Consider the following 15,543-nt stretch of genomic DNA (forward strand, 5'->3'; position numbering starts at 1 on the left):
CTTTACTGCTCGGCTCCATTTGTTACACACACTCAAGACACACACTCAGGGGGAGCCTGGGGCTGTGAATGATGGCCATATGCAGAACTGTGCTCATCTATAACCCCCTGTGGCTGGAACAAAGTACAGTAGACTCCTTGAGTGTTGAAACCAAGGTTAACATTTGGAAGTGGTGCAGTGCAGTCTGATTCAACAGCTATGCGTAGGAAATACGCCCAGCCAGGGTCAGCGGGTGCATAAAGGTTAGTGGAGTGGGTTTACAGGTAGAAGGTCACAGGTTTGAATTTATATGTGTAAGTTTGTGTGTGTAAAAATCTGGCAGGGAAGGTGAACAAGGAACCCGCTGCCCTCTTCAAGCAACCACTGTGAGACATCACGTGACTGCTGTGCAGCCAACAGCAGCCAGCGGCCACTGCACAGCTCCCAGGTGTGAAAGTGTGTTAATATGTGAATGTGAAAAAACGCAGAGCTGCAAAAGCGTGCATGCTCAGCACAACCCTTCCCCTGGTAAATAGAGGTTAGAAAAAACCCCACAAGAACATGATAGCTGATGGGTGGATCAAAGAAGAAACACTGGAGGACTAACACTCAGGCAAACCAGACCAACACCGGCTTACCATTAAAATTCAAGCAGGGCAAACCAAGGGTACGGAGAATGATACACGGTGATGGGTGTGTGTGATTGTGTGTGTGTTTGGCCATGAAACAAAATAATGAAAGATTATTCTTTTCCATTACACAGGATGCAACATTTCCTAGTCAGTTTGTTGATTAATGTTGCCTTTTGTGCTTGTTGGAGAAAGACAGAATCCTGATGACCTCTGCATGAATAAACACATATCACCTTGAATTAGCTCCATATCCAGCAGTTTCTGTGTGAGCGTGTGTGTGTGTGGGTGGGTGTGTGTGTGTGTGTATGCAAGGGTGCAAGTTTTTAAAAAATTAAGTCAATTAAACAGTTGTCGCCAGGGTTGGGATGAAAAGAGGAAAGTATGATGTTTTTTAACTGGGCCTTGTTTGTTTGGATCACACTTTAATTTGATACCACAGATTTATTTAAATGATTGATATGAATCTCAGCTGATCTTTAGACAAAGAATCTCAATGGAAACAGGAAAGAGAGTAGGGCTGCAACAATTATTTTCATTATTTATTAAACCGATGATTCTTTTCTGAATTAATCATTAAGTCTTTAAGAGGACAGATACGTTTGAAATGCTATCATGTTATCATTTCCCAGAGGTTGAGGAGGCTTCTTTAATTTTCTGCCGAGTCTCTGCCATCTGCCTTGTTTGGTCTGAGAAATGATCCAAAACCCAAGACTACTCAACCTACTATCACATATGAAAAAGAAAAGCTTCAAATCCTCATATTTGAGAAGCTAGAACAAGCAAACATTTTCATATTTGATGAAAAACAACTGAAGCACTTAATTGATTTTTTAAAGAGCTGTGGGTTGATTTCTGTCAACTGATCGATTTATCGTCCATTTATTTCAGCTCTAAACTCAAATATCTGAGAGGTGAGCAGGATTAGAGTATTTCCATTGTTGACTAATGTATTTTAGTTTTATGAGTAATCCATTAACTGTTCAGTCTATAACATGTCAAAAAGAATGTATAGAGGAATGTAAAAACAACCCCCAACCTCGCCAACAGTAGCTGTCCTCCACTGTATGGGAGTGTAACAACCATCAGTCTGGATCAATATATCGATTTAATGATCAATGATCTAATTTGATCGATGCAAAGTGAGAACATCGACCCATATTGTCATTTTATTTTGAAAGTCTGTCTCTCCGTCAAACAGCATTAGGCAGACGACAAGCAGCCGTGAGAAAGACGATAAGGGATAACGTTATTTACAGCAGTGTGGAAATCTTTTCAATTATGGAGGAAATACAGGACAACAAACAGAGCACATGGTGTATGTAAACAATACTGTTATGAAATAAGACACGACGTAACGTTACCTGCCTGGTCGGGCATCTCACTCTGCTAACTTCTTGATACAGCAACATTAGCTGCTCTGTTTCAACAATGTTCGGCTGAAAAAACATGCAGGCAGACTGAAATTCAACTGAGCTGTTCTGTCAGGAGATGCAGTGACTTAAACCAGCAATGAGTATGAAAAATAATAATGTTACGTTGTAGGGCTGCTAATCTGACGATTATTTCTTCGATTAGTCGACTAATCATTTTTTCGAAAAATGTGTTAAAATGTTGAAAAATGTCAGTCTGTCTCTCCCAAACCCAAAAACTATGTCATCTAATGTCTTGTTTCGTACTCACGCCAAAGGGTTTCAGTTCACCTTCATGGGAAAGTGTGTAAAGCTGTCAATATCTGAATGTAAAAAGCTGCAATAAGAATATTTTGGGGTACTTTTATAGTACTTTTCTATGAAAAATGACTCAAACCAATTAGTCCACTACTAAAATAGTCACCGATTATTTTAATAGTCAATTAGTCATCGTAGTCGACTAATCGTTGCAGCCCTATTACGTTGTTTGTTACAGTAAGCTATGAGTAGAGAACAAAAAGTCCACTAGCTGCTCAGCTAATTTATGCAGTATTAACATGCTTAAGCTAATAAGCATAAAGCAATTGTTTTGTCTTTGAACCTAGACAGTTATTACTGAGCTGAATTTGTTAAACAATGTTTTTGTTGATCCTTGTTTATGGCTGTTTGGAGAAGTTTTCCTTCAGGGCTTTAAGATAACCCTGAAGTTTTAGGAAAAAGATGATGGGTTGGGTTAAAATTAAAAGATTTCCGACCTTTCTGAACGTTAACTTATCTCATTTGCTGTTTTATGTGTGTTAGTGAAGTCAGTTTAAAGTAAACTTTACTTTTATCATTATTTATGTGTTGTTTGGCAGTTCATCTCAGCGCACAAGAAGAGAAACCAAAGTGAGGAAAGTAAACAGACTGCTAAAGTCAAGAGGGAGTGAGACCAAAACAAACTTGTTATATAAAGTAAGATTATTTTTCTTTAGTCATTGAGCTCTTTAGCAGAAACATTTCGTGATGGGTTGTGTTGCTGTTCACTGACGCATAGAAATTATTATTTGTTTTTCCAGCATGCGATTGTGTTAACGCGCTAACTGGCTAACTAGCATTGAAACTCCCTTTCAGTTTCCCCTTTTGAGTGAGGATTACAGACGACAGCTGTTATTTATTATTATTATTATTATTTATTGTTATTTCCTCTCACGAAGGTGCAGAAAGTACGTGCTGGTTGACCGTCTGCTGTAGGCTTTGTGGTGTGTTGGTGTGCAACTTTTCTGGCTGAAACACGGTGGTGTCAGGTGACGCAACACCGGGCCTTTGTCGCACCTAGTTCTCTGAAGTTGGTGTGGTGTGTCTGGGCCTTTGGAAGGCATCTTTAAAAATTCTGTTTTAGTGAGCTAAAATTCTGTTTGCATGTCGGCGAGAGGCCAAAATATAAAGAAAAATATCTTAAAAAATATCTATATACATTAGAGAGGGTCTCGGTCATCACTTATGACCCACTCTCAGTGTGCAGCAGTGTATTTTTCTGTTGAGACTCTGCCCTCTGCCTGTATTTCCCTATTTTCTTCTTTTTTCTGTGCTCGGCACCTGGCTCAGGTGAAGCTTGGGCTTTATAAAAGGGTAGTGACCAGGTGCCAGACCGTGAGCAGCAGGCATCCAAGAGACACAGCATCGAAAAAACGTGAATATAGTGAGGTGAAACGGCAAACAAGGGGGAGATTTGGGGTGTGGCTTTTGCTTTCCTGCGCACCCACTTTGGGAACCACTGATCTAACCACCAGTCCATATATGAGAAGCTGAACCCAGATAATTTTTGCCTGATAACTGATTATAAAAAAAATGTCCTTAATAATTTTATGATGATCTACTAATGAATCAGTGGCCTTGTCATTTCAGCATTAGTCCAAATTTAGGCCTCAAAGAAATCACTTTAATAAAACTTTATCCCCTAATTATGTTACTCTCTTATGAGTATTTAAATCAAATATGGCCGCCATGTGAATTAAATAAATAAACAGCCAGAAATTACATTTTAATCATTTAACACCCTGCCTGAAACGTCCACTCACTAGCAAAATATATCTTACTTTAAAGACTTTGCTGGGAAAATTTCAGTGTGTTGCAGAGTAAACAGAAATGTGCGCGTGGTAAATAACCTGAGCCACTGGGACCAGCTGAGTGAAGACCATCCAGGCTCCTCAGTGTGCATGTGTTTATCTGTTGGTTTATGTGTCAGTTACAGGCAGGACCCCTGCTGAGAGCAAAGATGTTGTAAACGAGGCACCACAGATAATGTATTGCAGCGGGTGTCATTGAATGTGTCCCTTTGAGAATACACATAAAACACACAAACATACAAGTCAGGACACAGAGGCAGGTGTGAGGCCTGAAAAACTAATAAAACACAGCAGTGAACATATGTGAACATGGTATATATACACACACACATGCACCACAGTACATGCTGCCATTACACACACAGTGGGTAGGGGAGATATATAATCCTGCACACACACACACTTTTTCAAACACGGGCTGTACACAGGCAATATTTGTCTGATAAGAAAGGTCACTTTTGTCATTTGAAAGCACACAAACCACTACAGGCTCCGCTTTTAAAGCCTCACTAGAAGGGGAAAGGAGGGCAGCCGAGTCTCTGGACACCTCACTCAGCCAGTCATAATTACAGAACAAATCACACTGCTCTTTTCCCTCCATGTCATTTGAAATAGTGGATTAAGAGCACAAAAAAGCAGATTTTTGAGGCTTGGCCATCTGTGTTTGCTGCAAGAGCTCGTGTGTGTGTGTGTGTGTGTGTGTGTGTGGGTGTGTGTGTGTGTGCTTCCTTATCTCATCTGAACCATCCACCTCTCTCACACAGCTCCCAGTCGCTTTTTTACTCTCCAAGCCGGAGAGGTCGGCTCAGGGCCCTGAAACTGGGTCATCTGGGTGATGATTTAAAAAAGAAAAGCCTGGACACTGGCTGCAAAGCTGCCTGGACCACGCGCAGGTAGGGGAGAGAGGGATGGCGCAATTGATGGGATGGCGCCGAGGAGAGTGACGAGTGGAAAGGTCAGGACAGAACAGCGCAGCCCCGTTGCTGGGGGAGATATTTTTGGACAGCACGCCGGGGTCGCCGCGCCAGACTGTCAGCCTCCGCTCTCGTCTGGTTGCAGGGGTTGCGGCCAAGGCGGAGGCCGGAGAGCCTCAAGGTCACGCCCTGCACTTCTTCCACTGGCAGAGAGAGAGGAAGGAGAGAGGGATGGCGGGGTGGAGAGGTCACAAGAACCTGGACACCGTGGTGCTGTTACAGCTCTAAATAAAACTGACTTAGTTCTTACGCGCGGGCATGTGCTCTCACACACGCTCTTCTGTGCAGGGTCAAGATAGAACAAGAAAGGGCTGCTGGGTACACACTCTCATTTTGGAGGCGAGTGACAGTTCAGGAGTGTCACCTGTCCACTGGGGCCTCTGGTGTGAAATGTGATATCACTCTGAGGCTGACCCAGATAGCCCTAGAGCTGCTCAAGTAACCAATATCAGGTGGACAGGAAGTTTTTAAACCCATTACAGATCGACAGCACTTAAATTCAATCTTTCTAATTAGTTCCGCTCGATTTTGCCTCTTCGTTTGTTTCACAGTTCTTACTCCTATTGATACTATCTCAGGTAATTAATTGTTTAAAAAAATAAATAGCACTGAAGATTATTAATGTTGCCCCATCTGAGAGCTGCTTGCTGTATCGTATCAGAACGTTTGCTAATGGGCTGCAAAGAAACTATATAATTTGGGGGGAAAATGAATAATAATTCTTTAAGTCTATAAGCTATTAAAGACTCTCTGCAGTAATTACCTTAAACGTGGCTCAGTCTGTGTTGCATTTTTCCTCATTACCTTTTATGCAGCAACAACACAGTGTGCCTCATGTGGCAACGTTCTCTTAAATTTCTCTAAAGAGAAAAAATCAGAGAAGTTAACCTCAGATGCACCAAACGTTCTTAACCATCCAGATCTGCTCTTACCCAGGTGTGCTGAATGATGATCCCACTTGATCATAAGCAGCCTATTAGCATAGATAACGCCCCCTAAACACTATAAGGGCAGGTGTTGTGCTGTGTGCAAATACGGTGGCACATGCAAGGAACTTTTACAGTAATGAAATCAAGGCACTGGTAAATAAACTTACACAATGTAAATGTGATTCTCCAGGGTGTTGGTACTGGTGTTACAGGAAAATAGAAAAAAACTTTACTAGGTATAAATGTAAAATATAGCAAACCAAATAAGAATAATTCTAAAGAAAGTAATAATAGAAATTGTAAAACCAGGTGGGATGGAAGTATTCATCAGTGGTGTTTGATGTACAGTGTGTACAAGTGTCATTGTAAGTCCCATTTTGTGTAGTTTACATTGTGTCAGGTGAACTCTGTAGAGGTTTGTATTGAATAAGCTGCAGTTTGAGTTATGGCTCACTGAGAAGATGTTATTGTAGATGTGCATCCAGGAGTTGATATCAAAGGAGACAGGTAAATCTTTTTCCCAGTCTTGGACTGGTCGTGTTACTTAAGAGTAAGTGTGTAACTACAATCAGGAAATGTAGTATTTAAAGTAAATGTACTCAGTGCAGAAATAATTTAACTAATTGATAAATTAAAAATTGATAAAATGGAAACTCAGCATGTCCTCATATATGTGAAGCTGTAACCATAAAATGTTTTTGCATGAAAAATGACTTCAACAATTATCAACATAGTTTCAAATTAATTTTCTAATCTAAATATTTGTTGACTATGAAGATGAGTGTTTTTCTTTTGGCTTGGTGAGACTGCTCTCAACCACTCGTAAAGTTTTCTCTTACCTAGGAAAAGGACAGTGAGCAGAGTCAGTGGGTACTAACAAATTAATAACATTTATCATTTTTATAATATTCAGTATTTTATATGACATGTTTTTATTTTTTTTACCTTAGCAAATGAGTAAAAGCAGCATAAAATATCAGTGATATTTTATGCTGCTTTTACTCATTTGCTGCTGCGATAAGCAGAGTTGCCAAACAAAATTATTATATCTATAGTGTGCATATGAGTGAAAATAAGAGAAAATTTGTTTGTATATTCCTTCCTGCATGAGGCCCATTGATTATTGATAAAATCAATTAATATTTTAATGACTCTGGTGTGAACAGTTTAGGTAATTACATATAAGCATAACATCTCTGGTTTCGTTTGAGCCAGGGACCTTTCCTGTCTGAGCTGTCCATCACAGACAAAAAGTGTTGTTTTCATGTCTGGCTTTTTTTTTTAATTATTATTATTTTTTTATACATTCTCACTTCTCTGTCTCTCTGTAATTTTCTTACCCAGAATTGAGGCTTATTTGTGTGTTCAGAGAACAAAGAGCAAGAAACTGGTCTCTGGCAGGGTTTTTGTAGCTTGAGACAAGTTAGATTTAAAGCTTTCTGAGACATTTAATTTTAATTTAATTTAATTTAATTTTAAATTTAAGACCAACCTAAAAAAAGTAAACTGACACCAACTACTTGGGGTTAAGAACCATTTTGCCCAAATATTTATTAGTTTAGTTTATTTACTTTATTAATCCCCCTGAGGGGAAATTCAATGTTTTCACTCTTGCTTGTCAATTACACACAGGTCCGAAAGACACACACATGCACAAACAGGACCTATACATGCACAAAGTGGAGAGATGTCAGGGTGAGGGGGCTGCCCTTGGTGAGGCGCCCCGAGCAGTTGGGGGGTTCGGTGCCTTGCTCAAGGGCACCTCGGCAGTGCCCAGGAGGTGAACTGGCACCTCTCCAGCCACCAGTCCACGCTCCATATTTTTGTCCGGGTGGGGACTCGAACAGGCGACCCTCCGGTTCCCAACCCAAGTCCCTATGGATTGGGCCACTGCCGCCCCACATTATTGTAACATAAAACATGACTTTTTTTTGCCTCGTGGCGAAGACGAGGGTAGGACAGACCTGAGAAATACCTGCAGTTTGTTGGTGAGTTTTCTTGCTGATTTTGTGTTTCTCACTCTGCTTCAGTTTTTATCAAGTTTGAAAAACTTTGCCGAATATATACAAAGTTGTATGTGTTGCTTTGTACAGGCTTTAGCTATGCTGTGAAATCTTGGTTTAATAGCCAGTTTTTGTTGAATTTTCACTTCCTGTCACCCAGGGTACGGCGACAGCTAGCTTACAGATAGCAAATCCTCTGCTCTGAGCATCTCGACCGGAAACAAAGAATAAGTGTTGTTGGTTCTGCTGTGGTAACATTAATGCAAGAGGCATTTGAGAAATTATTAAATAGAGAAAAAAAAGAATAGAAATATACATTATCTAGAAATAGACACATTTAAATAAAAAAAAAAGAAATGGATTAAAAGAAGATAAATTGCTAATTAATAATAATAATAAATAATTTTGCAATGCAATGTCTGAATTTTTTTTTTTTTTAAATCCCTTTTCCCACGTCTTAGAATTTTTAAGACATTTAAAAGATTAAGGATATTTTAATACCAATTAAGGTCTTATTTTTGGATCAGTGAATCCTGCTGTAGTGTAAAAAAAAGATATTGGGAACCATTGATTTCAACCTTAAGACCACATATGACACATACAGAACATGCTTTTGTTTAAACATTTTATTGCTATGTAAAATTAAAAATCTCATACCTCCAATGAAAAAAGTACTACTCTTAAATAACACAAATAAAATCAGGCAAAATAAAAATATTTGGCATTGTGACATGATATTCTGTGTATGGGGAGAATTAAATTTTAGCAGATTTAGCACAGCATTGCTGCCACACGTGTTAGTCAGGACTGATGTTATAAAATGCACACTGTACTGTATCGTACACTCTGCTGACACACTACCATCTTTAAAGGTCTAGTATCATCTCATGGGGTTGTACACAGAGCCAAGTAAACTACTAAACATATAACACTGCGTTTCTCCCTACCGACATTTAATACTGTATTAAACTGAGGTCCTACAGTTTCGTGACATTGTAACCTTAAATTAAACCCAACTGAACACATGAAGTAGATGTGTTTATTATTGGCACATCCATGATCTCCCTGGCACTTGTACATACAGTGCGGTGGGATAAAAAAGGCTGCAGCTGCTCATTCGGCTGTTACAGAACATTTGGGCTGATGAGCCGAGTCATTCAACGTGCCGCACAATCTGTAAGCTGATGCAACACATCCTTATAATCTTTAACACATCAAGACGACAAATCTACAAGTGAAGTGTCTCCCTCTGAGTGCAGCCGACACAAAGACACAATAATTAATGACAACACAAAACTTCAAGTATATTCCAAAACGCAGCTCCTCTGTCTAACCACTACATCTGGGTGAGGGACTAAAATCTAGGCATGCAAACACTACGGTAATGTGCACCCGCTTTCTCTTCCTGTGACAAACTGCAAAGTGCATATTAGGAACCGGGTGCTCTCTGAGACTTAAGTTTGGCTCGTTGTGGCGTCAAAGTCAGCTCGTTCTCTAAGAGGCAAAGAGGCTTGGCTTTACTACAATGACATTCTAAACATTGTGTTGCTTAATAGTGCTGCACTTAATATCACACAGGTAAAACATGAAGCATTAGCATCCAAAAGTTAAACGTCTTGAGTTCCTGGGGCGCCACCTCGCTACTGTAAAAACATAAAGTGACCGTTGAAACATTTATAAACATAAAGCCTCTGATATAAGTTATGAAATAAATAAAATTCAGACATAAAATAACTGATTACAGCCAGCAAAAATAAGCTTTTTGTCATTGTTGTTTTGTTTTTTTACATCCACTTTCTCAAACAAGGGACAGCTTTGTTGATCATTCCATATCTGCATTCTGCATCAGCATTCACTGCATTCATGGAATACCTTACAAAATAAGTAAGTACATAAATAAATAATCCTTGCATTGTTTAGTATTTGTTATTCTTTCCTTTTACAGTACCATGACTTGTAACTGTACAGTGAGTAGGTATAATACAGCAATTACAATGAGAGAAGAGGGGTGAACCCATTGTCTGGTGTTACGAGGGGTAAAGGACAGGGTGGAGGGTACCAGTGGTCTGCTGGTTCTAGGCAGGTCCAAACTAATCTAAACTGAACAAGGCCCTTTAGCAATCCCAAATCATCCGGCCTTTCTTTGTTGGTCTTCCACAGGGGGATTTGGCCAGGGTTGAGGCTTTAGTCGGTTTCCAGAGTTGCCTCGAATTCAGATCTGTTCCGAACTTGCTGAGATCGGAGTTTGGCTGGGTGAGAGTCAGGGGAAGGGAGGTTGAGGTCAAAAGGCGAGGTGTCAGAATCCAGGGTTGCCACGGTGACCTCAGAAGTGGCCCATCCTGGCAGCGAAAAGGCTGCGCGAGCGCGGCACTGCCGAGGAGATGCGGCCAAAGCTGGACGAAGGCCACTTCATGATGAACTGGGAGGTCACTGGCAGCAGATACCTGGACAGACGGACAAGAACGAGGGACGGAGGGATTAGGGGGAAAGGATGAACATAATGAGAGGATTAGATATGCAAAGGTCACAATTTAGAGGTCAGGGCGCATTAGTGCTCGGCACTGAGACCACACATGGCACGTTTTTCATATATTGATTCTACCCATTTTATGGCCGTCTCCATTTGCACATTTCATCTTTAATAATAGCCTGGTGATTTCAAGGTATTATGGCATCACCCTCCCCTTGAAAACAAAAAAAATGAGGCTTAAACAATGAGATCCATCTGATTTGGGATACTTTGTGGAGAGTTTATTATCAATTCATCAATTGTTATGTCTATATAATGTCAGAAAACAGTGAAAGTGCCGGTTATAATTCCCTACAGACCAAAATTGACATCTTAAAACGTCTTGTTTTGACTGACCAACAGTCCAAAACCCAAAGTTTATTGTTGTGTTTGACAAAGAAAAGCATCAAATCCTCATATTTGAGAAGCTGGAAACAGTTATCTTGATTATTCAATTGAAGATATTGGATGATTCCTTCGATTGAGTAATTGATTAATCATTACAGCTGTAATTTCATGTAATGTAACAAATTTAAACCCCATGTACATGTACTATCAGTTACAGTCCAGCGTAATTAGGTTATATGCAGCATTAATGTATGTGCTCGTAGAGTAATAAATTATGGACCTTCTGCTGACAGAAGCAGATCTTTTTTTTCTTTCAGGACAACTGTATTTTTCAACTTTGACCCTCTTTAAAATTTGGTATCATGAACAGAAAATCCTCACCTATCATTCCGAGGCATAGGCGTCAGTACCTTTCTAAGACTTTTCTATGACACCTTCCACCGAGACAGAGCAGTGAGGCAGCTCCTGCTAACAGCGTTCCAGTACCTGAGAATGAGACCAGCGTCAGGTTGAGATAAGAGTCAGGAGGGGCTGAACCCTGCTCCCATCTTCCTTAGCTACTGGAAATGAGTCAGATATGGTTGTCAGAGCAATGTCAGATGAGATGATCAAATCCTGGACAAGGTTAACTGAAGGTTATGCAAATGTTGGGGTACTGTTCGGAAAGACATGAGACAGGGGGAAGTCTGAATTCTTCCAGACTGTGTAGTTGGAAGAATGACTCACATTTATGGGCTTTCGCTGAACACTTGTCATATCGTGATCTTATACATTATGTGACCTTAATGCCACATCTGCAGCAATGATCTTGAGCTAATAAAAAATACATCTAATACTCGTTTAGTTAAACGAGTACAATGGACAAAAGAAATATTCCCTGTGGAAGTGTTTAAGATGTGACAATCTAATCAAAAGGGAGCCACTGAGGCCGTGGATTACAGAGTGAAGAAATAATATCTTCTTTTAAGCTGGTGCAGAGATAGCATACTTTTTCTCTGACAGCTCTCTCTCCTTGTGAAATAGCTCTTGGACAAATTAGCCGAGCAGTTTCTTCTAAAGTCGACCGGAAAAAGCACATGTCGCTGAGGGCGTCTGCTTCAACACAGCCCCAGACTCAGGAGAGTAAGAAGGGATTCAAATTAACTTCATTTAGTCCAACGGGAGTGTCCTTGAAGCAGCTTCAAGTGGGCCGAAGGTATCCCTCCAGCACATCTTCGGCTCTGACTGGACTTGGCGAACAAGAGCTCAGTCCGGCACTTCTTCTTAAACTCCTTTCACTGAAACCCAAGAGAACAGGAGGGCAGGATATACTGTACTTTAAGCTTTTCACGTTTGCTTCTAAGTGCAGTCTCCGAGGTGACATTAGTGATTCCATACCATGATTTTGTGTCACCCTTGGATTCATTTCTTATGTTTCTCCTCCCTCTGCTTGGCACCTTATTCCATCACCTTCTTTTATTCTATTCATCCATTGGGATTCTGTTCATGGATTTGTGGTGTGATTTTTTTTTTTTTCACTTTCTCTCCTCCATTTCCATAAGGCTTCCACTGAAAACCACAAGCCCAGGCATGGAAATGGCAGTCAGGAAAAAAAAAAAAAGGAGAGAAAAAAGATAATCAAATATTGAACATTCATTGGGGGCCCGAGTGTGTGTTCTTCAGAGATCCTCTGCTATTCACTTTGAGAATATTCTGCTCATAGAAAGCATCACGGCGCTGGTAGTGGCAAGGGGTGGGGTGGGAGGGCTTCTCACGTCCGAGCGGCCGCTGTCTCTGCAGGCTATATTTAATTGGACTCTCATTCGGTATCTTCCAGGTTCGTCCTCCTTTTGATCATGAAGACGGTCTTGGCAACAACGTGCATGCTTGAAAGCCAGAGGGAGGCTTGTTCATGCACTTTGCACTCTGCTTCGCTTCAATCCATCAGTTGACAGGGAGACAGAGAGATACTCTCCTGCCCCGCTCCTTACATGCAAAGCTACAATCTACCTCTGTTCCTACTGACAGGCCTTCCATGTGACTCGTAAGTCCTCCATCGAGATGCAACTGCCACGGCGAATTAAGAGGAGGCCAGACAAGACGAAATACCATGACTAAGGGTAGAGAGGAAGACTGCCACGATAGCTGACGCAATCATAAACCAAGAGGTACAAAGAGGCTTGAAGGTTATCTGCAGCCCACATTCAGCTCAACACCCCAATTAACCCTAATTACTGCCACACTTTTCAGACAGATGAAAGTTAATAGAATCTGAAACTTTTGTCATCATGGGAAAATTGTCTTTGGGTAGTGACAGTAATTTCAGGCTTTACAAGAAAGTCATTAGCGGAGCTATTTGGCAACTTCCTCTCATCTGCCCACGCAAACTGAAGGACTTTGCTAAGACCCAGGGGGCTGTTGACACACCTGATCAGGGCACTCAGCAGAGGAGCGATACTTGAACAAGAGCGGGCAGGTGTGGTCAACAATGGAGACCCCAAAGACCCAAGCCAACAGACCCACTGTGACGTGTGCCAAAGGCTGCCAAGAGCTCTGTGAGTGTATGTGTCATGTATGTGTGTGTACATTTGCTTGCATATATTATCCTTGAATTCAATGAGTGAAGAAGTTCAAGTAGTCAGAATGTGGAGGATTTCCAGACTTGTCTTCCAGAGAAGCAGTTTATGTGTATGATTACATATTGAAATGGAAACTGTAAAATAACTTTCCACTTCAGCCTTTAAGAGATGTCACATATTGTATGCAGGTGTCAATAATGGTTGCGTTCTCAAACACAGCTAGACAGGAGCTGGTGCATAAGGATATTTCACATTTCTTAAATTTCATCTGTGGATTAAAACAACTCATCTAATAGGAATCAGTTGCTGAACCACTGTTTCTCCACTGGTTTCTGTGTGACATTCAGCTTAGTTCAGTGAAGTGGTGCCTTTGACCAGATAAAATAAACCTAATTATCTTTTATTATTTAATCATTTATTAACAAGTTTGCATTAAAGGATGGGTTCACACTTTTTCCTCACATGCCCATATGTGCACTGAAAGTTGCAGTAGTTATTACTGGTGTCCTAACTTTGGCCCTGATGAAACAGAGCGTGTTTTAGCAGCCTGGGGTGACTTTTTGTAATTGTTTCTAATCTCAGTGAAGAGTTCCGCCTGCTGCTTTTGCGTTGCTGATTGCCTCATGAAGCTCTGCCGAAAGTTCAGCCAGGAAGACGATACTTTTCATGCTCAGTTTCTTTCTCTACCTCCCATTCACTCCTACGTGACATTGTCTGGATAGGTCACTTGAATCATCAGCTGATTCACAATCAATCGATAGTATAGTGACACACCTTCTCTGTCAGCCTATCATCTTACCGCTCCTTTTAAATATGGTTCTTTGTCTGCCGTTGTTTTTTCTTGCTGCCATCATGCGTACCCACCTATTCTTTACGGATTCATCAGCCTCATCTGCCTCATCAGCCATCAGCCTCAGAGTCAGCAGCCACCACCACCACCAGTGTCTGGACATCCTGCTGCCGCTAAGATGTCCTTCAATCACAAAATATCTCCCTCTGGTGTCCAAGCACCAAAGACTTCTGTTTATCAGCACAAATCATCTGTTGATCTGTACATTAATATTCTGTATTAAATATTACCAATACTTCATTCTTCTGTCTCTCATGATTGACATGTTTTTATGCTTTGTGTACCTCATGTTTTTGCAGGAGAACCTGACGTCATTGGCATTTTGTCCCATTGTCCAATCAGATGAATTGAGAGTAGGGCCTTTTGTGGTGGCGATGACAGCAAGTATTAGCCTACATGGTTTGTGTGAAGCATTGTCTAAGCATCGCCAGCTGTAAGACATGTCTGAACAAATGTGAAACCTCTATTACTTTCTAACATTAAACCAACTGTAATTAGGCCTGATGATCAACAGCAAATTGTGGAACTGTCCCCAAATCATCCTGAAATAAGCCTTGGACTGACGTCATCTAGGCAAAGCTCCTGAACCACCTGGTGGTATCCCCTGTGATTTCTCCTCTATTTGAGGGTCTCATATACCCACATTAATCTCTGTTTCCTGTGACCAATGTGATATTTGGAAACAACCTCTTCCTATCACTCACTCAGCAAATTCCCTCCATCTGTCCATTTTTATGCAAATTTTAAGTTACAGATGTGTGAGTTTACTGAAAAACAAAATAGCAGTTAAGCTAAGGACAGGATGTTTGGTGGTTGCCTAGCAACAATTACAAACAAGAGGCAGCAAGCTTTTAAAAGCGTTTTGTCTGATCAGGGCAGGCTTCAACAAAAAAAAAAAAAAATAGTGTGCTGTGCCGTGTGTTGTTCTGTCTGATCAGGACCTAATGCGACTCTAATGTGAGATATGGAGGACACAATCCACAATCCTCTTTCCATGTAAAAAGACATTACAAAGTTTAGCAGAAATTAAGCTAATATGTGGTTTCAATGTACATACGGGCATGTGAGTATGTGAGCAAACAGATTCTATCCTTTAAATGTACAGTACTTGTTAGCTGGATGTGGACACAGCTCGACATAAATAGTTCGAGTTTAGTTCGAGTGTGAAACACTGAGGGGGGACAAATGATCGTTGCGTAACAGTCACATGACTTGTGCATGCACACACTCTCATACACACATAA

At 40.8% G+C, this 15,543-nt stretch overlaps 1 protein-coding gene across 1 annotated transcript in view; it reads right to left on the reverse strand.

Moving 5' to 3' along the window:
* Positions 1–8,645: 8,645 nt before the first annotated feature.
* Positions 8,646–15,543, reverse strand: part of ttll7 (tubulin tyrosine ligase-like family, member 7) — a 64,114-nt gene continuing 57,216 nt past the window's right edge. Inside the window, exon 14 of the mRNA XM_050055278.1 lies at positions 8,646–10,478. Coding sequence (XP_049911235.1) covers positions 10,358–10,478 — 121 coding nt within the window. The 3' untranslated portion in view covers positions 8,646–10,357. The remainder of the gene's footprint in view (positions 10,479–15,543) is intronic.

This window comes from Epinephelus moara, chromosome 10 (genome assembly GCF_006386435.1).
Source record: "Epinephelus moara isolate mb chromosome 10, YSFRI_EMoa_1.0, whole genome shotgun sequence".
NCBI lineage: Eukaryota > Metazoa > Chordata > Actinopteri > Perciformes > Serranidae > Epinephelus > Epinephelus moara.